Consider the following 23,482-nt stretch of genomic DNA (forward strand, 5'->3'; position numbering starts at 1 on the left):
GAAAATGGGGAAGAGGAAAAGCCCAAACAGTTTTTTTGTGTCTCCGTTCCCATTGTTGAGTTTCCCCGCGGAGGCCTGGGCAGCTGTCTGCACCCCGGTGATAATTCATGATCCAGGCTTTCATCTCCAGGGCCATTGCAGCCCCCATCTAATGAATCCCAGTGCTGGCCTCCTTCAGAAAACACAAAAACCAAACAAAACGGCGTCCCACGGATCTGGAAACGGAGGTGCTGAGAAGCAACACAGCTGCGACCATGTGGGCATTACCGCTTACCCCATCCGTTTTGGGGATGCGCGACCTCGGTGACCCTAAGGCACAGAGCGGGATCTCTCCATATGGGATTTCTGTACAAATACAGGCAGGAAACGAGGCTCTGGACAGTCCAGGGGAGCTGGGGACGGGGAATGGCGCACGTCAGGATCCTGATCCAATGCAGGGCGATGGAAGCACGGCGATGGCTTCAGTGGGGCCACGCGAGTGCTGTGGCCATCGGCTGCACGAGCAGCCACCCCGAAGGATCACACACACTCTGCAAATCGGTGCCTTGAGCCTGCTGCCAGTTAAGGGCTATAAATAAAGCTGTTATCAGCTGTGCCCTGCTCGCTGAGTGAGCCGAGCCACGGCGCTTCCTCCCCTGCAGTCTTTATGGGTGATTTCTAGCCCGGGGGAGCTCGTCAGCATCCCCAGTCCGGTGGCGTTTTTCCATCCTGCCATTGATTGTGCGTTTGGCCAATAAATCCCCCGGCTGCCAGCCCTGCTTGCGGGCTGGGGACAGGGCTGTGGCAGTGGGGACAGCAGGGCTGGCTGACAGGGACGTGGCCACTGCTGTCCCTGGGACTGCGTTATCTCTGTGACCTCTTCCCTGCTTGCCTGGGTGCCAGGAGGGCTAAAAGGTGGCTCCTGCTCCTCCTCCTCCTCCTCTGATTCCTGTCTCAGGTCTCTGACCCCAGACACCCCTGCTCTGCTCCCCTTAACCCCACAGCTCTGTCCCCAGGTGCTGGCCAAGGGACGCGTCCCAGTACGGCACGGGAGGGGAGCCCCTGGTCACACTGGTGGGGGGAAAGCAGAGAAGAAATCTGGGTGAGGAGGGTGGGAAAGGGCAGACAGGGGGAAGAAACCCAAGCAGAGAGGATGGGGCAGCTCCTGGGCAGCCACAGCAGCATCCCTGGGGGCCTCATGTCCCATCTCCCCCCAAATAACCCAGGGGAAGGAGCACGCCCATGTCCTGCCCCACAGGACACAGAGGGGGGCAGAGGAGGAGGAGGGGGAGGAGGAAGGCTGCTGCTCTCGGTGGCTTGGCAGCTTTCCCCCTTTGGTGCCCTGTAAGGACGGATGGGGCAAGGAATGGAGACATCCCAGAGGGGGGCAGGATGCGGAGCTGGCGCGAGGCGGGGAGCGCACGGAGCCCGTCGGCTGCTGGAGCCAAGCAATCAATCCCTGAGAATCCAGCCCAGCGAGGAAGGTGACCTTGAGAGGCTGAGAGAGGCGGCGAGAGGAGAGCTGCAGGGATCACACACCGAGGGACGAGGCGAGGGAGGGAGGGAGGAGGGATGGAGGGGAGCAGGGGGGGGACAGGCGGGACACCTGGGCTCCTCCTGCTCCATCCCCAGGCCAGCTGGGACGCAGCCCTGCACACCCTTAAGGCAAAACAGCTCCGAAGCAGCCCCCCCATCTCATCCATCCCCCCTCCCCGAGCAGGGCTGCTCCCCATCCCTCTTCACCCCCCCTTTCCAGCACCGCAGCCCCCACCATTTCCCGGCGGCTTTGAAGCCCCGCAGCTCCCGCTGCGCCCCAGCTCCTGAGATCAGAGCGACGAGGCTTTGCCTCTGCACAGCTCCAGCTGACAGCTCCTAACCCAGGTTCCTGCACTAATTTCTGTCTCTGGATGCTTTGCTCCCCCCCCCCAGCTGCCGTTTGGCCCCACGTGCCCGCAGCAGGGCTGGTGCCGCGCTCTGCCCCAAGCAGCAGGCGCATCTCAGCAGAGGTGTGCAGCCCCATCCATGCAGCTCCACACGGGACAACCCTAAAAAACCCTTTCCAGAAGTGGTTTAGGTTCAGGCAGGTCTCAGTGAGCAGCACAAGCCGAGGCAAAGCTGCAGCAGTCAGGGATGGGGAGCAGCCAGGACACCCGGCCACAGCGGCACAGGGTGGCAGATTTTGGACATGGTGCTGAGCTGGGGCTGGGTCATCCTGCTGGCACCATCCACCAGCACAGCCCCCCCAGCAGCGCACTCCTGGGGCTTTGGGGAAGGGGAAGGCAAAGCCCTGCTGCCCCCTCCTCCCATGGGCAGAGCCCCCCCAGATCCCCCCAATGCTGTTATCGAAGTCCTTTTTGTGCAAAGCAAGGAGCCCTGCCCAAGAGACCCCCACCCACCTCCCCTTCTCCCCCCCCCCAGCTGCTTCCATCACCTCTGCAAACCCCCAGCACCTGGGCAAGGGCTCCCAGCCCGCAGAGCTTTGTGCTGGGCTCTCCCCCAGCTCCGTGGGCATGGGCAGGAGTCCCTGAAACGACCGAACAGCCCCGAGAGGGAGAGAAAACGGCAGAGGTTGGGTTTGCAGTCCAGAGTTGAGGTCAGGCGCTTCCCAATACTCTGCCTTGCCATCTAGTGGGATGAACGCGAAGGACCCGGGCTCACGGTGGGGAGATTTTGGGCGAATCCATCGGGATGGAGCCGACGCCAGCATCCCTGGTCCCACAGAAGCAGACGAGGTGGCTGGGGCTAAAGGGCAGTGCCAAGGTGCCAGAAGGCTGGATGGGGAAGGAGGAAGGTCACGGGGACAGGCAGACAGGGGACAGACAGAGACAGCTCTTTAAAGGAGGACGTGCCAACAGGGCTCACAAATCCTGGCATTTTAGAGCTGGAAAGGCGAGCCTGGAGCAGCCCCAAATCCCTTTCACCATTCACCAAGGGTGCTGGCATTGGGACGTACACATCCTGGGGCCGAGCAGCCCTGCTTTGGGATTTGTATGGAAAAGAAAGGCAAGGGCAGAGCGGTGCTGCACGTACGTGCACCCGCTGCCAGCGCGCTCGTGCCCGTGGCAGCTCGCAGGCACGAGCGCCCCAGCGGCGTCCGCAGCGTGCCCATATAAGAGAAGCTGGATCTCCTCTCGAGCTGCCTTCCTTTTGCCTCCCCAGGCCTGGAGGATGTGGGCTGAGCTCCGTGGTTTCAGTTCAGGATTTTGGATTCTCCAGGGATGTGTCATCTCTCTCACGGTACGCGTGTTTATGGCATGCGTTTAAAAATATAGCGGATGAATACATTACATCGAAAATATCTCACCACTGGGCAGCTCTTTTCAGGTTTTGAAGGCTGGGATGACACGAGATATTTTAACCACCTCCGAGGGGCTCTCTGCTGCTGGATGGGGGGATGTTTGGCTCCAGGCTTTGCCGCAGCTGAAACGGCCCCAAAAAAAGCAGGGTAGGGGGCACGCTGTGGGCACAGCTCCTGCTGCCCCCACGTCCCCACTGGGTTTGGGGTCCTCGAGGGACCTGGGCACAGCCCCGGGGACACCCATCCTGCAGGTCAAACCTGACATGGCCAAAGCACCACCAGCAGCAATGCGGCTCCCAGGAGAGCCCCAAACCGGACACAGGGGGGTCCTCCCCAGGCCCCCAGGGAGGAAACCAAGAAATAAGTGGGACAGGGGGATGTGGGGACAGGGGTCACCAGTACAGGTGACAAAGCAGCTGCTGGGCTGGGTGAGGGCTCCCCATCGCTCCCGCTGCTCAGAACAGGACGCCGATTGCATTTTTCAACTCTTTATTTTATTACAGCTGCCCGCACCCTGCTCCGTTTGCCCCAGAAATGAATCCGCCCACACGCAGAGGCTCAGCTGGCCCAGGGTTCAATGCCTCAACCCCACGTTTCCCATGGGACAGCAAGAAATGGGGGGGTGCCTGGGGATGCTCCCCCGGAGCAGCCAGCGGTGGGGCTCAGGCGAAGCGTCCCGTGGGCAAGCGGGGCAGGCAGAAGTAGGCGTTGGGGAAGAGGCTGAGGTTGATGGGGTTGCCATCGAGGCGGATGTCCTCCAGCGCCCTGCGGATGTGGCTGTGGTCTTGGCTGTCGCAGAACGTGTCCTTGTGCATGGTCTGGATGTTGTTGTTCTGGAAGGGGAAAGCGGGATGGTGCAGGGGGCTCCGCATCCAACCCCCAAACCGATGGGGATTTGGTGCGGGAGAGGGGCCGTGTCTCACCTGGAGGTGCAGGGAGCGCAGGCTCTCGGGCAGGGGCGTGGGGACGTAGTCCAGCTGGTTATCGGACAGATGGAGGAACTGCAGCTGCTTCAGGTCCTGTGGGAAGAGGCAGGAGGTGAAGCTCCCTCCTTCCAGCCACGCTCTGACCCTCGGCACCATCCCAACCACCCCTTGCCGTGGCAGCTTTGGGCTAAAACCAGCCTGGTTGGGGCTGTGGGAGCCCGGCACGGCTCGGTGCCCGCTGCCAGCCCCAGCACCCACCCGAAAAGCTTCGGGCTGGAGCCCGGTGCTGGGGATCCTGTTGAGACGGGCGTCCAGCCTGACGATGCTGCGGGGCAGCTCGGGCAGCGCCGTCAGCCTGTTCTCGGGCAGGATGAGCTCCTGCAGGCTGGGCAGGAGGCGGAAAGCATCCGCGTCCGCCCAGGCGATGGAATTGCTCGTCAGGTCTATTCGCTTCAGCTTCTCTGGTGGGAGAGAGAAAGGAGGAGGCTGGAGGCGTCCCACATCGCCTCTTGTACCCCCCGAGGCTGCCCCAGCGCTGAGCCCAGCCCTCCCCTTGCCTCGACGCACTCAGCCCTGTGAAATCGCCAGCCCGGATGGCGCTGATGCGGTTGAAGCGGGCATAGAGGTAGGTGGTGTCCGGCGGCAGCAGCGGGATGCGCTCCAGGTCGGCGTCGTCGCAGTAGACCGAGGTGCCGATGCAGAGGCAGAGCAAGCAGCTGGGGAGCCCTGGGGGTGAAGAGAAAGCTCTGGGCTCGGCTCGGCACGGCACGGCTCCACCAGCCCCCCTGCAGCCCCCCAAAACCCTGCGGGACCAGCCTCGTAGGCAAACATGCTCTGCAGTACCGGGAGCGCTCAGCCCAGCACCTCCAGTGAGGGAAGGGCTGGGAGAGCTGTGGTGAGAGGCTCTGCTCAGGACCCAGTGGCTCCCACGGGAGATGCAAGGTTCCCAAACTCAACAGCGTTGCACCCAGGGCTCACTTGGACCCCCCTTGTTTTCATTCCGCAGAAGGAACAGCAACAAAATAAATAAATAAATAAAAACCCCACAATTTTGCAATGAACAAAAGACCTGTCTCCACCACCCAAGGGTCCCAGAGAGCCAGGCAGAGGCAGCAGGAGGGGGCTACACTGTGCGCCCCCCACGCCCGCTCCCTCTCCTCGCCCCCAGCACCCGCCAGGCTCCGCATCCATTAGTGGGAGAGTTCAAAGCAGCAAGGCAACAATTTCCCTCTGCCTCCTACTTAATTTGTCCCAGTCCGGAGTGACAGAAAATGAATAAAGATATTTATCCCTCGCTACAGGATTTTAATTGTCACTAATCTAATTGCTACTCTGTCCGACTCTCGCAATGCCTCTGCTCATTAAGATGTTGCTGCTGTTTGCCGGAGCTCGTTTCCCAGAAATGTCTTGCTGCAGCTCTCCTGCCTGCTGTGTGATAAGGCAAAGCCCGGCACCCCTCATCTCCTCGCTGCCCAGGCACAGCAAATAAATTCTGCTGGCTGCTGGGGCTCCTTTTCCTGCAGAGCCCCAGCCGTGCCACCCCGGGACGTTTGGGTTCATTGCGTGGGAAGGAGACTCATCCTGGTCCGCACTCACCCTGCGCGGGGCGGACGGGGCTGGAGGTCGGAGGCTGTGGCTTTGGTGCTGGAGCCGTGGTGCCCACTTTTGGGAGAGCCTCGGGGTCCTTGGGGCGGGGAGCCAGGGTCCCGACCTCGATCTGCAAACACAGCAGGGGCGTGAGGGCTGAGCGAGTGGGGGCACCGCGCAGGTCTCATTGGAAAGCCAGCTCTAAACGCCTCTCCTATCTTCAGGACCCCCCCTCTATTTGCCCAGAGGGATGTGGATGCCTCGTCCTGCCTTCCCCTGCTCCATCCCGCAGTGATGTGGCCAGGCAGGACACCGGGAAGCTGGAAGAGTTGGGATCAAGTAAAGCCTCCCCACCAGCAAGAGCAGAGGAAGAGCCACCAGGGCTCGTAGGCTTGCGTAGGGGGCTGCGACGCTTCTCCAGCCCTGGCCCAAACCTCGGAGCAGCCCCTGCCTTCTGTGCTCCCCCGTGCCCCCCTCACCTTCGGAGCAATGTCACCGTAGTCGTAGAGCTCCTCGTAGTTGCTCAGATCGACCACGTCCCCATAGCTGTCCAGCGTCAGGTCGTAGTTGTCCAGGTCCAGGTTTTCATAGAGCGCGAGGTCAACTTTGGGCTTCTCCACCTTCCTGCTCCCCTCCTGGGCTGGGACGGCCCAGGCTGCCCCCAGACACAGGCTGGCGATGCCCACCCAGGCCAGGGGCCGCATCCTGCGCCCAGCCGGGTGCCCTAAAATGATTTGCAAAGCGCTGAAAGCAAAAAGAGGGACGGGAAGGCAGGACCTGCACGCCAGCCGCGGCCAGCCCCACTCCGCAGCCGTGTCGGGGAGCTGCAGCCGCTGCAGGGGACGAGGCTTTTCTTTTCTTTTCAGCCCATTTCACGCTCGGCTGGGCTGCCGTGCACAAGAGGCCCCAAGCAGCTGGGCTGCCCTCGCTTCCCGGCGTTCCCAGCCCCGAGGGGGCGGTGAGGGGCTCGGGGCACCCTGGGCTGAGGATGCTGCTCCCCAGTTTCTGCTGGTTTCCCCCCAGATCAAATCTTTACAAAATCTTACAATAAAAGCCTTCAACCCTCTTCATGCATCACCAGCCCCCCACCCTGCTGCTCGTCCCAGCCCCATGTGGGAGCCCCCAGGCTGGGCTCGGTGCTGGAGGAGCAGAAGGAGGGCAGCCTGCGTGCACCCCCTTTACCCTCCTTGGCACGGGACAGCCCCACTCTGCTCCCACGGGCTCCTGTGCTGGCCCAGGAAGGGCTTCTGGTTTTTTTAATGCCTGGAGAGGAGGGACGGGGGGGGACCTGGCATGGTTGCTGCTGAGGGAAGAGGCAGGATGTGGCCAACCAGGCTGGTGGCCTCTGGCTGTCCCCAGCCCCCTCACCAGGACCTTGTATTGTTCCCATGGGCAAGGCACCTACAACTCACAGCCCCGCTCCATCTTACGGGCATCGGGGAGCTGTCATTACCCAGGATGTGTCCCACGGGGCTGGGACAGGGACACCCCAGGACGGGCAGGATGCGTGCAGCAGCCCCGTGGGCTCGTCGCAGCGCCGGGCAGCTCGGTGCCCACGCAGCCACCCACGGCCACAAACACTTCTCCTGCACGCAGCTCGCAGCCCACGCGCTCACCCACCCGAGACATCGCGCCCATCTGTGCTGCCTGCCGGCGCTGTGGGGACACCCTCGCAGTGGGGACCGTCCTCGTCCACGCACCCAAAACCCCAAGGCTGCCCCCACGCACGTCGTCCCCCCCTCTCCTTCACAGCCCCAACCCCCTCAGCACGGAGCAGAGCAAAGGGCTGCTGCTAATCTTCGTTAAGTCCCTCATTAGGTGGCTCAGCAGCCAGGGTGATGGAGGCGATGTGGCAGCTGGGGGAGAGGGGGGGGGACACATCACAGCTCAATTCCAAACCCCCTTCCTTTTTTCTGCGGTGCTCGGTTCCCCCGGGGGCAGGGGCTGACTTTGCCTGGAGAGGCAGCGAGTGGATGCCCACCCCGGGAGCTCGTGATTCATGCGCCGCTCACAAAACGCGGGGATTTAGTTCTGCTGCAGAAAAATAATAAAAAAAATAAATAAATAAAAATAAAACCTAAGGGGAGCTCGCCGCCTGCTCTGCGCACACGCACACCCCGTGCACGCTCCCGTGAGCAGCCCCACGACGGAGCCCATGCGTTCGCACCCGCACCCACACCCGTCCTCCCTCTCTGCTCGTGATTCACGTGGGGAGAGCAGCAGCGAGAGGAGATTTTGAAGCTGCAGCGACGGGCAGGAGGAAAAAAATCGCTGCCTACACCCGTTCTGCTCATGGGAAAGCACACGTGCACCCCGCACGGCCGCAGCACTGGGGGTCCGGGCTCGTTGCTGCAGGTGGGACTCGCCTTCCCCATGGGTCCCAAAGCCCATCCGAGCTGCCCCCAGGGGCAAACTCACCCCAGGGATGTTTGTCCAGCTTCCCTGGGAGCACCAAGGTGACGTGGGGCAGCTCAGCCCCAATTTTGCACAAGCTGCCCCCAGCACAGAGCACAGCGAGGATGCTAACGCCCATCAGCTGCCCCCTGGGTGCTGCAGCTGAGGTCGGGTGCTCTTAATTAGCAGGGATGCTCATTAGGACAGGCACATGCTTGAGAAGCCTGACCACCACCTGCTGTGTGCAGGGTGCACCCGGATGAGCTCCAGCTTTTGGGGAGGCCTTTTTGGCCCCCAGGGAGGAGCCCTGGTCCCGAATGAAGCTCCTGTGCGAGGAGAGAGGCAGGTCCGGCCGCGGCTCTGGGTCCCTGGTGAATCACTTTATTTTCACTGCTGCGGGGAGTAGGAGTGAAAATACCATTAAGTTGAAGTCACTCGAGAACCACATATGTCTCTAGATATATCTGTACAGTCTACCAGTATATATACACATTATATATATAAATATATACATAGGGTCTCCGGGTTTAAGGTTGAAACCTGTCGAACCCAACAAAGCCCACTGGAGGAAGAGTCGGAGAAGAGATTTTTATTCTTTCAAAGCAAAACAACGCAACCAGCTCAAATTAGCACAGGGGTTCAACGATCCTTCCAGCGCTGGCTGCAGCCCAGCTCTGGTGCATGCAGGGCATTTGGGGAGGGGGCTCCCTGCAGGAACATCCCCGTCCCCGTCCCCTTCCTGGGGAGCGGGGCACGGTGCCCGTCCGTGCCCACCCCAGGGAAGGGTCATTTTTGGTGGCTGAACACCAAGGAGGTAATGGCTGGTTTCTTTGGTTTATTGCTTTACTGCTTATTTTAATGAGATTTTTTTTTTTTTTCCCTCTGATGCTTGGCCTTAAATCTAAATCCTGAGAATCGGGAAGAAGAAAAATGGAGAATAACCCCTCTAAACCCGGACACCCTATATATGCAGGTATGGCTATCCAAGAGGGAAGCAATACATGTGGAAACGGGGAGGGGAGGGGAGAAAAAACGGCTTTTCCCAAGCAATAATTCTTCCCTTTTCCTTCCCTTTCCTTTTTCAAACACAACAACAACAAAAACACGAGCAAACCAAAAAAAAAAAATATCACCCAACCCACAAGGCAAAACCAGACGCGCGCGTTCGGCTGGAGAAAGCGAGGGGGGCGCAGGGAGGAGAGGGGTCGTGAGAGAGGAGCGGGGATGGCGAGGGGGTCACCCAGCCCCGGGGGGGGTGGCAGGAGGCGGGGGCTGAAATTTGGGAAGGGGGAGGATGGAGGAAGGGGGCCGGTCTCACCAAATAAACCCAGCAGGGAGCAGGAGCGCGGGGGCTGCCCACTTGCGCATCGCCTCCTGCCAAATTTCCACCGGTCCCAGGAGCCGGAGAGCCCCGGAGCGAGGCAGAGCGGGGGCTGGAGCCTCCCCAAAAATTCGAGGCTGCCTCGGCCCGGTCCTGGGACGTGGCTCCGGCCACGAGGGGTCGTTGCCGGCCCTGCCCGGCGGTGCCAGCCCCGGTCCCCGCTCCCCGAGCCGGCCGGGGAACGAGGGGACCTCGGCGGGGACCTGGCACCACCCTGCCCGGGGGCAGCCCTGCTCCATCACGCTTTGGTTTCTGGGTTTATTTTATTTTATTTTATTTTTTGAATTATTTTTTCCCTAGGGATCCACGGGTGGAGGTGGCCACAGGAGCACCCGGTGTGATGGGAGGTGGTCCCGTGGGCACGCAGCCCCCCGGGCTTCCTAAAGAGGGGCTGTGCCCGGCTCTGGTGCACGCTGCGGTGCCAAGAACCAGGATGCAGCCAGCTGGATTTTAGGATTTTGGGGGGTTTGGTGTTGGTACAGGCTGTGGCTGCCTCTGAGCTGAAAGAGCTCCACCCTGGGGCACTGTGCTGGCTGTCCTGCTGCTCAGCTCACTCCTATCCTATCACCTCAGCTCCATCAGGAGATGCTTTGGGACCAAGCTGGGACCTCCCAAACCTCGGCCAGGTCAAGGGGGGAGACAGAGCCAGCTCCAGAGCTGGCCAGGGTCCGGGCAGGCGAGGCAGGGCTGATGCTGGGAGCTGGGACAGCCTCTGCACCACGGTGCCATCCTGCAGCCAACGCTCCCCAGGGAGGCAGAAGCCACACGAGCCCACGGCCAGTGCAGGCAAGGAAAAGTGGGGACACGAGAGGGACGGAGAGGCAGGGTGTGAGCAGGGGGAGAGGGAGGCAAAGGGGGTCCCGAGTGTCAAACGCCGATGGCGGGGTCGAGTCTCTGTGCAAAGCCAAGTCCTGGGAGAGGCGCACGGGGCTAGAAAACCACGGACTGCAGGAGACGGAAACACATCATCAGGTCCAAGGGGATGGGGGGCTTCAGCAGGTTCCCGTCCAGCCGCAGGTACCGGAGCCGGGGCACGCTGTCCAAGTCGGAGGGGGAGAAGTCCTGGATGGACATCAGCGAGGTGGGGCAGATCTGCGTCCCGTTGATTTCTGCGGGGAGAGAAGGAAAAGCAGGGTGAGGGTTAGGGGAGGCGGAGAGGGATGCTAGAAGCCCCCCCGAAAACCTGCTGCAGCACCGTTACGCCGGAGATAACATTAATAACCGCTGATCCGGTGCGCTGCCTGCTTCTGGATTTCCATACATTTATCCCCACCCCAGGGCCTGCGTTATAGGAAATAAAAAAAAGATTGAAGAGAAAAGAAAATGAGGATTCTTATGTCATTACCCAACCCCAGGGACTGAAGTCTTATAAAAGCTGGGTAAAAAAAAAAAAGAAAAAGATGGAATATGAGGTGCACGACCACGCAGGCATCTCTCCATGGGCAGCCCCAGCAGGACCTGGTACCCAGACGAGTGCTCCGAGCCAGCAGCAGCCCCCACCTTCACTCCACCGTCCCCTTTGAGGCAGTTTGGAGTTGCTTAACCAAAAAACAGGCATTTATCAGTGTTCCTCATCCCTGGGAACCAACCCGGTGACCCCTCCCCAGAGAAGGGAGGTGGTTTTATGCGGGTTTTGCCCCTCTCCCTGGCACCACGTCCCACCACGTGCTTGGCTCCAGAGGAGCCGGTGTCTCGCTCATCCCATCCCAGCTGATGCTGCAGTCAGTGCAGGAGCCCCCTGTGAAAGCCATGCTCTAATTTTACATCTCCTCCTCGGCAGCAGGCTGCTTTGGCACGTGAAGCCGCACACCATCACCTCCCAGTAAGCACCACCAGACGTCAAAACGCTCGTGTCACACCGCAGGCTGGGACCAGCATCCTGCAGGGTGTCTGCTTCCCCCCAAAAAAAAGTGACGATGCCCCGTGCAGGCCCCATAAATCCAGCACAACCAGATGCACGAGAGCCCAGCTCGCTTTCCTCGAAGCACGTGGAGGGCTCCTGGCAGGAGCGCTGCATTCCTGCTCCCCTGCCGACAGCAGGGACAGCAGGCTGCTGGCCCTCTAAACGCAGAAACATCTGGGGTGACCAGGAATGGGGCTCCGTCTTCTTTTCTAACGTGCTGGCTGGGTTCAGACGTTTCACAGGCCAGCACCTCTCCCGTGAAGTTGCTGTGCTCCGCCTGGAACGGTGCGAAGCTGCCCCGCTTGGCTTGCCAAAACAACCTCCATCGCAGCCCTGTTCTCCCTGTTCCTTCCTCTGCGAGGCTCAGCTCGGGAGCTAAGCTGGGTTATTTCTAACCATCTTGACTGCGTGTTTGGCATCTGTTCTTAAAATATGCGCACAGCCTCTCCTTTTTAAATATCCCTATTTCTGAGCCTTGCTGGGGAAGTGACTATCTAGATGGCAGGTAGCCCCCAAGAATTGCTGCCCGTGGCTATGAATGAGAAGAGCCCTGAAGCAGCAAGGGGGATTTAGCCTTGGTCCTCTACTAGCACCCTAATTCTTGGGTCATCCTTCCCCACCCACAAATCCATCCTCTGCAGGGCTCTGTTTGCCTGCAGAAAATCCCCAGCTCATCTCATTGCTGCATCCCCCTTTGAAAAGATCACATCCTACTGGGTTAAAAACCGTCCTTTTTAAGCAAAACGCTTCCCATCCCCGAGCCTATCCTCTCCCTGAGCCTCTCCCCGGCCTCCCGACGTGCCGACGGGACTCACTTTCGATGGAGTTGTTGTTCAGGTAGAGGTGCTCCAGCTTGGAGCTGATGAAGGGGACGTTGGTGAGCTTGTTGTGGGCCAGGTGCAGCACCAGCAGGTTGGTGAGGTTGAAGGAGTTCTTGGGGAGCCCCTTGTCGGAGATCTGGTTGTAGTTGAGCCGGATGAAGGCCAGGTTGGGAAACTCCTTGAAGTAGTCGCTGGGGATGTCCTCGATGTTGTTCCTGTCCAGGAAGAGCTGGTGGATGGCGTTGGGCACGCCGGGGGGCATTTTCCTCAGGATGTTGTGGGCGAGGTTGAGTTGCATGAGGTTCTTGAGTCCCTTGAAGGTGTTTTTGTTGAAGACGCCGTCACTGAGCTTGTTGTGGTGCAGGTCCAGGAGCACCAGGTTCTCCAGCTTGTTGAAGACCCCGGCAGGGATCTTGGAGATCTGGTTCCTGCTCAGCCGCAGCTGCTCCAGGTTGGGCGGCAGGAAGGCGGGCACCTCCTTCAGCTGGTTCTTCTCCATGTAGAGGAAGATGAGGTTTTCCAGCTTCTCCAGCACCCTCCTGTCCACCTTGCGGATGCGGTTGTTGTCCAGGTTGACCCATTTCAGCCCCGTGGCGTTCCTGAAGGACTCCTCCGGGAGGTCGTCGATGAAGTTGTTCTGGAGGTAGAGGTAGTGGATGCGGGGCGGGATGATGGGCACCTTCCGCAGGTTGCGGCTGTCACAGTACAGGGCAGAGGGGAAATCCGGGGGGCAGTAGCATTCCCGGGGGCAGTCGGGGAAGACGGAGGGGGGACCGGGAGGCAGGGGTGGGGGCAGCTCGGTGGGCTCGACGGGTTCCTCGGGCTCGATGGGCTCGGGAGGCGGGCGGGTGGGTTTCCGGGGGGGCTTCCTCCGCTGCCCGCTCACCTCCGAGATCAGCACAAGAACGAGTGGGAGAAGCAATCCGAAGGCCACCCTCATGGTCCAGATGTTTGCCTGAGGGAGGCAAGGAGAGGTGGGTTAGGAAGCGCCCGATTTAGGCACCGCATCGCCTCCCGTCGCCGCTCGCTCCGCCAGCGGGAGCTTACCCCACATCTCTGCCAGCAGCCTGCTATTTTCTCTCCTTCCCCTTGGAAGTTATCTTTACTTCCAAGCCCTCTCTCGAGCGTGAGTCACTGAGATCCCCCCCTCCCTGGCTCAGCTTTATGCCATTGTGGGGGGGTTGCCTTTTTTCCAGTCTCATTTGGTGGTGTTTTTTTTTTTTTTTTTTTTGAGTGTTAGATTTTTAAATTTTTGTTTGGCTTTTTAAGGAACAGCCCATGGATGGGGGAAGAGTCACCTACACACAAGCCACAGAAAGGAGTTTGGGGATAATTCCACTCCTTCAGCATCGAGCTGCACGAGGGTCCTAACACTGCAAGGAAATTGGGCGATAAATCTGGCAAAGGACGAGACGAGGGGTCAGAAAAAGAAAAATAGAGAGTAGAAATCCCTTGGCCAGTGGGAAGTGGGACAATGATGGGCCAGGAGGGGACATTTTCCTGCTCTGAGCCCCAGCATCCCTTCAGCTTCCATGGGCAGATGTCCCCAGTGATGGGCAGGAGCCCTGCTGCCGCTGCGCCCTCTCCCAGGAGGATGGATTGCCCCTTCAGGGGCCTTGATGGATTAGGGTTAATTTTGCTCTCGAGCCAAAAAATCAATGATTCAGCAACAAATTGGCTGAGCAACAGTGTCGGAAGGCCAGCAGCAGTTAGCAGAGCGGTGAAGATGGATAGGGGTGTGCTTCAGGGACCAGGCTTTAAGGCAGGGTGGCACATTTCCAAGGCTCCGTGATAGAAGGGACATTTGCAAGATTGCACATGGGCCATACCAAAGGTGTTTGGCTAGACAGCTCCCCGTGCTGCCCAAATAAATGATCCATCACCTCCAGTCCCACCGCAGGGTGCCAGGCTGGTAATTTAGGGGGGGTCCCAGTAGAAGTGGGAGATCTGGAGGGATCGGGCAAGGTCTCCAGGGAGCCCCTCCTGGACACCAGCCCATCACATGCACCACCTCTCCCCCTCTTGACCACATCCTGATTTTTGGGGTTGTCACCAAGCCCGGGAAGGTTTCCTCTCCCATCCCTGCCCTCCCTGCTGCTGCCTGGAGCTGCAGCAACCTTCCCTGCAAGGCTCCTGCTGGTTGCTCTCCAGCTGGCAGCTCGGAGGATGGAGGAACCCAGCGCCTTGCAGACGAGCTCCCCAGAAAGCCCTGTGCAGAAGGTGCTTTGGATGCTCCCCGGACCAGCTGGAGCAGGCCAGGCTCCGTGTTTTTTGGGCAGGCAGCAGATCCCCGGGGGTGTTCACCAGGCTTTTCCCAGCCGCGTTTGGCACCCCAGCGGGAGCGGAGCCGAGCTGGATGCACGGCGAGGCAGATGGAGGAGCTCAGCAGAGCCAGGGTAGGAAGGAGAAGAGAGTGAGGTGAGACAGGGAGGAAGAGGAGCCCAGGAGGAGGACGGATCTCCCGGGCTCACAGAGTGGCTGCTGCAGGAGACACAGCTGGGATGGATGGCAGCGTGGGGCACCAGCTTTGGGTGATGCTGGAGCTAAAAAATCAGGCTGCCTCGGGCTGCACCCACCCCCAAGCCTCCTCCTGCTGCTTTTCCCTGGCGCATAAATGCCTTCCCAGGTACCCCCCGGCACAGCAACCCCATTTCCATCGCAGCATCCCACCAGGACCCGCATCCCACCCGCGGAGCCCGCAGGGACCCTCGGTGGGTGCTGCTCCCAGCCCCTGGGGCCGCGCCAACCCCGCTGCCTTTGAAGCGATCCCAATCCCACGCATTCCTGGGGCTCAACAGCATTGACTCTCTCCATGAAAAGAGCCTGTTCTCACCCCCCCACCCCCCAGGCCCAGCCTCGTACTTTCCTTTTTGTCTCGCTCAGCTCCCATCTGGCTCTGTTTAACCCTACAAGCCTCCCATGCCTGCTGTTTTCAATCAGAGCTCTGGCATCTCGCTGGGGGAAGGGAGGAACGGGGAGGAGGGGGGGGGGGGGGGAAAAGAGCAACGGGGCTCGAGCCCTGCCAGATATTCAGCTCAGCAGTACTGCAGTCAGTCCCCTTCGGGGATGTACGTGCGTGCTCCCGTGTTGTCAGAGCACAGCTTCAGCAGCAGGCTGCAGAGAACAGACAAAATTCGCCGCACGTGGGCCCCTCCCTGGCCCCCACAGCATCCCTGCTCTCCTCCCTGCACGCCCTCTCCCCCCCCACACACTTCATCCCAGACTATTTCCATCGGATTTCGCATCAGCTCCAAAACTCAGACCTGGATTTTCACACCCACAAAGCCCCCGGGGAGCTGGGGAGGGGAGGGGGCTGAGGTCTGCATTTGGCTGGTTGCAAAGGGAGGAGGCAGCTGGGATGTGAAATTCCAGCCAGCACTCGCCACAGTCCAGGATTTTGGCTCCCTCCTCCTGCAGAGCACGGCTCCGTGCAGAACAATGTCACCCCAAGGGTGGGGGACGAGGCAGCGGTGTCACCCCATCGGGCTCAGGAGCTGGCTCAGCTCTCGACCCTTTCAGAAGCCACCCGGCACGCGCGCACGGGCACCCCTGTGCCATCCTCTCCGCGCGAGGTTTCGGCGCTGCGGATGTCGCGGGGCTCAGCAGGGATAGTCATGGAGCCAGAAATTCAAAGGGCAGCACCCCGTGCCCTTTGTCGGCACAGCAGAGGCAGACACAGCCCCTCACAGCCACTGCGCCGCCTGCACCCCGCTGCCACGTCCCTACGGGGACGGGACCACAGCCCGTGGGACCACAGCCTGCCCACGGTGGCCGGGCAGGACACCAAGCTGCCAGCTCCACCGCGGCCCCTTGTGCCGCCTGTCCCCACCGGTGGCACCCCACAAAGCCACAAGCGAGGAGCCAGAGGCAGTCGCAAGCTTTACGGTCCCCTCCGGCACGCTGGAAGGCCCAGAGCCGGCTCTCCCTGGCCACGGCAGCGTTGGCAGCCTGTTCTCCGTCGACTTTCACACAGTTGAATGTCCTGGCGTGAACGCAAGAAGCGGATTTCTGAGTCCCACGCCCTGATCCTGCACGAGCACTGGCCGCCGACCCCGCGGCACAGCGCCTGCTCCGCAAACGCCTCCCCTCCACCTTTCCCAGCGGTCCCCGACGGGCAGGAAAACTCAAACCCCGGGTACCCCGAGGAATCCCTGCAGCTGGAACCAAGTTAAATCCCAAAGCAACGAATGCAGGCAGCAAACCAACAGCCTGGTGCGAGGAAAAGGCTCGATTCATGAGCGAAATCTGCTCAGGCACCGCCTGAACCGAGCACAGCTTGGCCCAGGTGCAAGAGCACAGCACCCAGCAGATGCCAGCCTGGATTTTCCCGGGAGAGGCAGCTGCACGCTCGCTCACCCCGTAACAATTGCCCGAAAAACGCAGCACAACAGCTGGAAATTCCAGCCCCGAGTGCCGCTGGTGTTTGCTTTCCCAACACTTTATCCGCGCTGCATCTCACCAACCCCGAGCAGCACCGGGTGCCAAGGGCAGGCAAAAATCCCAGCTGCTGGGGGCAGAGGGAGCTTTGCAAAGGTCCCCGGGGGATTTGCCCCAGACAGAAGTCACAACTGCTCTCCCTCGGGTGTCCCCCGCCCTCCCCACCTCCTCCTGCAGCCGTTTGGGATGCCGAGGGGGGCAGCTGGCTCTGGGCAGTTGTCCCTGATGGATCCGGGCCCCCTGCTCCTGTAAAGGTGCCACGGGGGGATAAAGGGAGCCTTTGGTTTTGGGGAGGCAAAGACAAAGCCTCGGTGGCTGGACCAGAGATTCCTCCTAGCCCATTGCTTGCAGCCCTGCTCCCTTCACAGCTCTCCCACTGCTGCCTCCAGCTCACATCTCACCTCTGCCCCCCTGGCTGGAAAACACCCCCAGCCTCGCTGGGAACCTGCAGGCAAAGGCAGAATGAGGAAAGCAACCTAAAAATAACCCCAAGGAGCCAGCAAAGCTCCCCTGTCGGCCTCCCTCCGCCTCCAGCTGCCGTAACAGCCCATTGGGCTCTCTGCAAGAGCCTGGGTCTGCTCAGCTGGAACCGAAACAGGGAGCCCTTTATCCAGCACTGCTGGGAATGCTGCAGAAAGGCTAACCAAGCCTGTCCTCGGAGGGGAGGGCAGACACCCGCACGTCCCCGGGGCACCCTGGGGAGCACTGATGCAAGGAGCCACTCCTCTCGCCCTTTCCCAGCCGAGGGCTGTCTGCCTGGCCGGGACCGGAGCCGGCACTGCAGCCACCAGACTGGTTGCAAAAGGCTCGCCACGTTCACTGAGACCCCCCCCCAGCTGGAGGGCCCGTGGGAAGGCAGTGAGCATCTCTGCTGCCTTCCCCTGCCAGCAATTCCTCCTCCTCCTCCTCCTCTCACACCCCGTGTCCCTATAGCCCTTCCCAGGGCTGCCTCGGGCTCAGCCCACCCGCAGACCCCTTGCCACACACGGGGCCAGCAGCTGAGCACCCATGGAAACAAATTACAGGGGAAAACACTCCCAAATCGCTCACAGCTCAGCCTCGAGCCTGCCCCACGCCCCCCCTGCTCCCCTCCCAGCAGATACCTCGCGCCAGCCCCTCCAGCTCTGCTTTCTCTACAAGTTGGGAACCGCTCGCTGATGCTTTATCAGCTCCTTCTGCCTCATCCCTCCCCTCCAGCCCCTTCCCAAGGCGGAGGAAACCTCCCCCAGCTGTGCTTTCATCCCTTCCCAGGTGGAAGCACTCAGCCCCTCGCCCTGCCAGCAGGCTGGGACACCCAGCACGCCGCCCTGGCTCCATCCTGCTCGGTGCTGGGCTGGCCCAGGAGCGGCTCCTTCCCCAGGGCAGCGACCACGGCTCGCGGGATGCCGAGCACCACATAAGGCAGGCCCCGCGATCGCAGGCTCCCAGGAAAGTTTCCAAGCCTTCATGTGCTGCGTGCTTCGCCTCCGGCTGCCAAGAGGATGAATTTATTTTTTATTTTTTTGCTTTGCGCCCTGGGGATGCTTTTTCCTAAAAGCACGCAGCTCTCAAACAGGAGGGGAAGGGAGAAAAATGAGTCCTGTCTGTGCACCAAAACATTTCCCCGGGACTTGAGGGAACGTCGCTGCCCCACTGCCTCCTCCCTCGTCTCCTGCCTCTGCTGGAGCAGGCACAAAGAGCCGGCTCCCAGCCCTGTAGGGCTGTGGGGGGGCTGTGTGGGGTGGCAAAGCGGGCGCTACGTGCGCCGGGAATGGGATCCAGGCTCTGCCTTTTGGGTGGGGGCGCAGGGCTCTGCCGCTGAAACTCAGAAAACCCTCGCTGGACATCGCCCCCGGGGCTCCCAGAAGTTGTGTGGCTGCACCGTGCCACCCGGCTCACCGCTCGGGACCCTCGGCAGCCCCCTGCCCCCTTTCCCTGCAGCCCCCTCTGGAAAGCAGGAGCTCAGCACCCCGCTGCCCGCGGTGCACGAAGCGCCGGGAGCAGCCCCAGCTCCGCAGGCGTGCGCTCTCCTCCCAGCCTCTCTCCCTCTCCTCGCACGCTTTTCCTGCTGCTTTCCCAGGCAGGGGATTGCCCCGGACACGACTCGGGTTGTGCAGCCTCCTCCTGACCCCCCCCAGCTCACCCACCAGGCTGGAGAGCCAGAGCCGAGCCCGTGTGTGGTTGGGAGCGTGGGTCGGAGCAGGGGGGGACCCGGGGGGGACCAGGGGGTCCGAATACGCCTGGCAGCAGCCCCAGCGCCGCCGCTCACGGGACTTTCTTCTGGCTCTCAGCCCCCTCCACCCCCAGCCTTTGCCCCACGCTGAGCAAAACTCCTGCAAAATAAAAGGGAAAAGGGGAAGGAAACAAAAGACTCCAGCTGCTGAAGAACAGAAAACCCAAGAGAGGAGAGAGAAAAGGAGCAGCAAAACGCCGCCGTGCGTGTGAGAGAGGCCAGAGAGGGCAGGAGCATCGTGGACCAGTGCAGCATCCAGGCTGGGTCAAGGCAAGGCGAGAAGAGCCTCGGGGGGGAAAGCACCTGCCCACAGCTTACCTGCGTGCACCTCTCCCTCCTCCTGCCTCTTATTAATCCCCAAGACAATTTCTCTCTGGCTGTTTCCCTCCTCCTCCTCCTCCTCCTCCTCCTCTCGGCACCGCGGCTCCGCCACGAGCGAGCGTTGGCCGAGCGCGGCGCGCGGGGGTTTTGTTCCTGGGAGCCGCTGGCCGAGGGTGGGTGGGAGCGCGGGAGGCGGAGGGCTGGGACGGAGGCGAGATGACAACAAAAACGTCTTTATCTGGCAGCCAAAGCGCTGCCTGCGGGCTCCGCCGCGCGCACATGGCCTGCCTGCCTGCCGGAGGGCTGGCGTTTAATAACAATTCCTTCTGCTGCGGAGGCTGCTCGGGGCCCGTGTTTAAAAACAAAGCTAATTAATAATTGGAGTAAGCCCTTCCCTCGCCGCGGCCCCTGCTCCGGGAGCGTTGTGCGCCCGGGACGGTGTTTTCCAGCCACGCGTCTGCCTCGCGAGCTGGGGCTGGGCGCGTGCCGCGGGGCTCCCCGCGATGTCCCCCGTGGGTGGGTGGCACAGCGTGGGGACATCCAGCTGCCCCCCACCCTGCTCAGCCCCCTGCTGGGGTCTCTGTTCCTGCCTGGCAGACGGCACCCTGCGACGCAATGTGGGTTTCATTCACTGCCGGCTGGAGGTGGCTTTGATTTAAATCCCGATGAGTAATAAAGGGGAGAGAACGGAGCTGCAGTGGTGTGGGGCTGCTGGGTTTTACCTTCAGCTTCAGCCAGGTCCTGGGCTGGAAAACCGCTCTGCACGGAGAGGACGTGGCCGAGGGACCCCACTGTGGGGTCTGCGGGGGCTCGTGGAGCGCAGGGGGCCAATTCTGCTCCCAGGGGCTCGCAGGCAGGCTGGGATCTGGTGCTCAGTCACAGCCCTATGGAACAGCCCAGGGCTGAGCAGGGGACCCCACAGGCCATGGGCATCCCCATCCCAAACACCCCTCGGGCAGATTTCGGAGGGCAGGGGCTCTTTGCCCTCCCCATGAGCCGCCCCCCTTTCCAACCAAGCCAAATCACAGGAGGGGCTGGGAAACCCAAACTGCTCATGGAAAACGCAGCCCAAACCCCACCGGAGGCTGGCAGCCCCCCAGGAGGGGCTGATCCTGCGTTCCCACACTCTGCTGATGGTGGCCACCAGCAGCAGCTTCAAACGGCCCAAATCAGAGCCCCAAAAAAAGGTCCCACCGGCTGGATTCCCCCGTCTTGCCCTGCGCTCCCTGCACCCCTTCTCTATATTCGTTTCCAGCATGGTGGCTTCTCCCTTGCCCCAAAACTGGGGTCTTGCTGGTGCCCAGCTCCCAGGAGCAATCTGGGGCACCCAGAAACCTAAAAGCCCGCAGGTAGCAGGAAGGTAAGGCAGAAAAGGGACAAAGAGGAACCACGTTGGGACTCCGAGTTGTTTAAACAAAGGGTCCTGGTGGAGACACGTGTTTGCCAGCTGGAAAAGGCTCAGAATCAATAGGAAAATAATACGCTCTTTTTCAGCCTGCAGATTTACACTATTGGCTCTAAAAATAGTCAGAAGTCCCCAACTCCAGCTGAACGTGGGCTGTGTTTCGTGGCTTTTTTCCCCCCTGTTACCTAATAGGTACTCAGCTGGGCACTGAGGGTTGCACAGGGGAAACTGAGGCACCAAGCGGGGCAGTTGCTTGCACAAAAGCCTTCCTGCAAAGCCAGGCACGGAAACATTTCGTGTTCCAGACTTTACCCACCGGGCTGCAACGGGCTGTGAAGCTGCTAACACAGCTCCCATTGCTGGGAAGCCCGAAAAACCTTTCGAAAATCTGGTGAGTACAAATTTTTCCCTCGGCCAAGCGACTTTGTTTGTTGAATTTTCTTCCTGCAGGAATTCCTCCCGGTGTCCAAGTCTCGAATCCACCTTCAAAGGCGCCCTGTTTGGTTTGTAAGCGGCAGCAGCAGGCTGCAGCCTCCGGCCCGTCGCACGTCTGCAGAAAAAAAACAGCAAACGAAGGGGATGGTGGAGGGGGCCCGGTGAAATACCCCTGCTCTCGTGGTTTTTTTTTGGCTCTGGGAGATGCCAGGTCCAGATGCAGCATCCCAACCATCCCCAGCCCCCCGGTGCCACCTCCCCTTGGCTCGTCCCCTCTTCCCGGCCAGCCCCGTTCCCTCCGCAGAGGTTTGCTGCAGAAATACCGCTCTGGTCTGGCGGAGGTAGGGGAGGAAATGGCTGAGCATGAAAGCAGCAGCAGGCAGAGCCAGGACCACGAGGACGGCTTGTCTCGACCACAGGGAGCACAAGGGCCGGCCGTCGAGCGGGTAAATGGGAAGGGAAGGGGGCTTCAGCACCCAGCCCCTTCCACCAACCTGGCTGTGAATCCCCTGCAGCCACCCCACAGGAGCAAACAAGGAGCAGCAGAAGGGCTAAGGATGGGGATGTGAGCAAATCTGGGGCAAAAAAGCCCGTTATAAGTGGCTGCGGGTGGTGGCTCCAGCCCCAGGGCTTTCAAGAAGGGGAATTTCGCAGCACCGGAGGCTTCTCAACCACCACCGAGCACAGGGCTGGCCCCAGACCAGGTCTGCCTTCCCTGCGTTGCAGCCTGGGGTCCTCAGGAATAAGAGCCTGAAGTGGCTTTTCAGGCGGAGGAAGATGTTTATTCCTTGTGTTATTACGGCATCAGCCACCCCATCCCAAGCCGAGCCTCCCCAGTGCTCGGTGCCGTACAAACACGGATGATTTATGGCGCGGCATTTCCTTCTGACAGCCAGTTCTTAAAAATCCCCTCAGAGAGCTAAACAAAAAATTAATTTCAGAAAGGAGGGGAAAAAAAAAAAAAAAAAAGGGCAGGAAACCCGAGCTGCCCCTGCGGCCACTGGGTTGGATCAGCGCGTGCTTGATGCGCAACGTCAAAGCAGCCTGCCCTCGGCCAGCACCCCGTGCCTCCGTCCCCAGCACCTCCGACCCACCCTGACCGCGGGTGCTGCTGTGGGTGACCCGGGCAGTGCTGGTGTCATGGGAAGGGGCCACCAAGAAGGGACAATGGAAGCCCAGGCATCCCCCCAAAGAGATCACTGGTGGTTTGGGACCGCAGCGTGAGGGTGCTGAGCTGCTTTCCCAGGGAGCTGGAGCTCTCCCAGGGCTCCGAGCATGCCCCCCAGCCTCTCCATGGGAAGCAGGGGGTGCTGCCACCAGCACCGAGTGGCCACCAGCCTGGAGGAGCAAATTCCACGTCCCCGGGCTCGCCGTGAGCCAGGGACAGGCTCCTGCCCTGCATCCCTGCGGCGGGGGGAGCGCACAGCAGCCCCGTCACGCGAGAGCAGGAGGGCTGGGAAAGCATCCTCATGAGCCCGGGAGAAACTCTTGGCTGCAAACAAAGCTCTGGAGGTGGAAGTGAGCAAAGGGGAAAAATATGCTGCTCCGTAAGGCTCGGATCCTGCCCTCCCAGCACCGGGATGCTGCGCGCCGTGCTCCCTCCCACGGCTGCGTGCAGGGCAGGGGCAGAGCGCTCCTGCTCCGTGCCCGCAGCTCTGCCTCCAGCAAACATCTGGAGACAGCCAAAAACGCTCCAGGAGTATGGGGGGAACACATGCAAGATGCTCAACCCCCTCCTTGAATGAAGGAGCTCAGAGCTCAGCTGGGGAGGGCGCTTGGGTCACTTTGGTCACCCCGGCACGGGGACCCTGGCGCACACAAGAGAAAGAGGGTGAGAGGAGGAGGAGGCAACCAGCATCGCTTCCTCACAGCCATGCACATTCCAAATCCCTTCCTCCCCAGCACATCCTGGCCTCGCCATCCACCCCCGAGCACCTCACGCTGCTCGGAGCAAGGAGCAGAAGCCACACAGAGCAGGACGCTGCGCTTCACCAGCTCAGACGGAGACAGATGGGGCCAGGCTGGAAAGAACAAGCTGCCCTCACTTCTGAGGGAGAAACACGGCCAAGAAAGCCAGCTGACCTCTGCCCCAACCAGGTGTTTAAAAAAATAAAGAGCGGAAAAACAAGAAATTATTCTGTTTTGAGCACAGCTGCTGGTTTGGTCATTAAATCCACGGGCAAATCTCCTCTGGAGAATGTCCTCAGCAGTTGGGTGCCCGAGCACAGGCGCTGCAGCAGCCAGGGAAGGGTTAGGGAATGGAAAACGCCTGCAAGCCTCTCACCCTCGGGGCAGGCTCCCTGTCCTGCAGCCCCTGCTGGAGCCAGCTGGAGGAATGCAAAGAGACGTGACGCTTTGGGACGAGCCAGCCTGGATGAGGACA

The 23,482-nt window shown here is 60.8% G+C and overlaps 2 protein-coding genes and 1 long non-coding RNA gene across 6 annotated transcripts; 1 reads left to right on the top strand and 2 right to left on the bottom strand.

Moving 5' to 3' along the window:
• Positions 1 to 3,749: 3,749 nt before the first annotated feature.
• OPTC (opticin) lies at positions 3,750 to 8,461 on the bottom strand. Of its 3 annotated transcripts, none has more exons than XM_005026312.6 (7): positions 8,209 to 8,461; positions 6,270 to 6,514; positions 5,800 to 5,920; positions 4,771 to 4,929; positions 4,462 to 4,664; positions 4,201 to 4,296; positions 3,750 to 4,110 (listed from the first exon to the last, which is right to left on the bottom strand). In XM_005026312.6, exons 1-7 carry the CDS (start codon positions 8,321 to 8,323, stop codon positions 3,940 to 3,942), a joined length of 1,110 nt encoding a protein of 369 aa, XP_005026369.4. In that variant the 5' UTR covers positions 8,324 to 8,461; the 3' UTR covers positions 3,750 to 3,939. The 3 variants fall into 3 exon arrangements, with proteins under 3 accessions (XP_005026369.4, XP_038024218.2, XP_038024219.2); XM_038168290.2 differs by having other exon boundaries at positions 6,270 to 7,824; positions 8,209 to 8,327; XM_038168291.2 differs by lacking the exon at positions 8,209 to 8,461 and adding an exon at positions 7,411 to 8,175.
• Positions 8,462 to 8,758: 297 nt separating this feature from the next.
• On the bottom strand, positions 8,759 to 19,550 carry PRELP (proline and arginine rich end leucine rich repeat protein). 2 transcript variants are annotated; one of them, XM_027445167.3, is made up of 3 exons: positions 19,257 to 19,550; positions 12,284 to 13,244; positions 8,759 to 10,674 (listed from the first exon to the last, which is right to left on the bottom strand). In XM_027445167.3, exons 2-3 carry the CDS (start codon positions 13,227 to 13,229, stop codon positions 10,496 to 10,498), a joined length of 1,125 nt encoding a protein of 374 aa, XP_027300968.2. In that variant the 5' UTR covers positions 13,230 to 13,244; positions 19,257 to 19,550; the 3' UTR covers positions 8,759 to 10,495. The 2 variants fall into 2 exon arrangements, with proteins under 2 accessions (XP_027300968.2, XP_071884387.1); XM_072028286.1 differs by lacking the exon at positions 19,257 to 19,550 and adding an exon at positions 17,830 to 17,858.
• LOC113839941 (uncharacterized) lies at positions 17,857 to 23,234 on the top strand. The gene is made up of 2 exons (XR_011805059.1): positions 17,857 to 19,208; positions 21,115 to 23,234. It is a non-coding gene; the product is annotated as an uncharacterized lncRNA (long non-coding RNA).
• The last annotated feature ends 248 nt before the right edge of the window (positions 23,235 to 23,482 follow it).

The sequence above is a fragment of the Anas platyrhynchos genome, chromosome 27, assembly GCF_047663525.1.
Source record: "Anas platyrhynchos isolate ZD024472 breed Pekin duck chromosome 27, IASCAAS_PekinDuck_T2T, whole genome shotgun sequence".
NCBI classification, from domain to species: domain Eukaryota; kingdom Metazoa; phylum Chordata; class Aves; order Anseriformes; family Anatidae; genus Anas; species Anas platyrhynchos.

Coding starts and splice junctions, on each gene's coding strand:
- OPTC (XM_005026312.6), bottom strand. CDS start 8,323: ATGGGCGTTAGCATCCTCGCTGTGCTCTGTGCTGGGGGCAGCTTGTGC. Junction 4,930..5,799: donor CCCCGTCCGCCCCGCGCAGG/GTGAGTGCGGAC, acceptor CTTCACCCCCAG/GGCTCCCCAGCTGCTTGCTC. Junction 4,111..4,200: donor TGCGCTCCCTGCACCTCCAG/GTGAGACACGGC, acceptor TTCCCCTTCCAG/AACAACAACATCCAGACCAT.
- PRELP (XM_027445167.3), bottom strand. CDS start 13,229: ATGAGGGTGGCCTTCGGATTGCTTCTCCCACTCGTTCTTGTGCTGATC. Junction 10,675..12,283: donor GAACAACAACTCCATCGAAA/GTGAGTCCCGTC, acceptor CTCTCCCCGCAG/AAATCAACGGGACGCAGATC.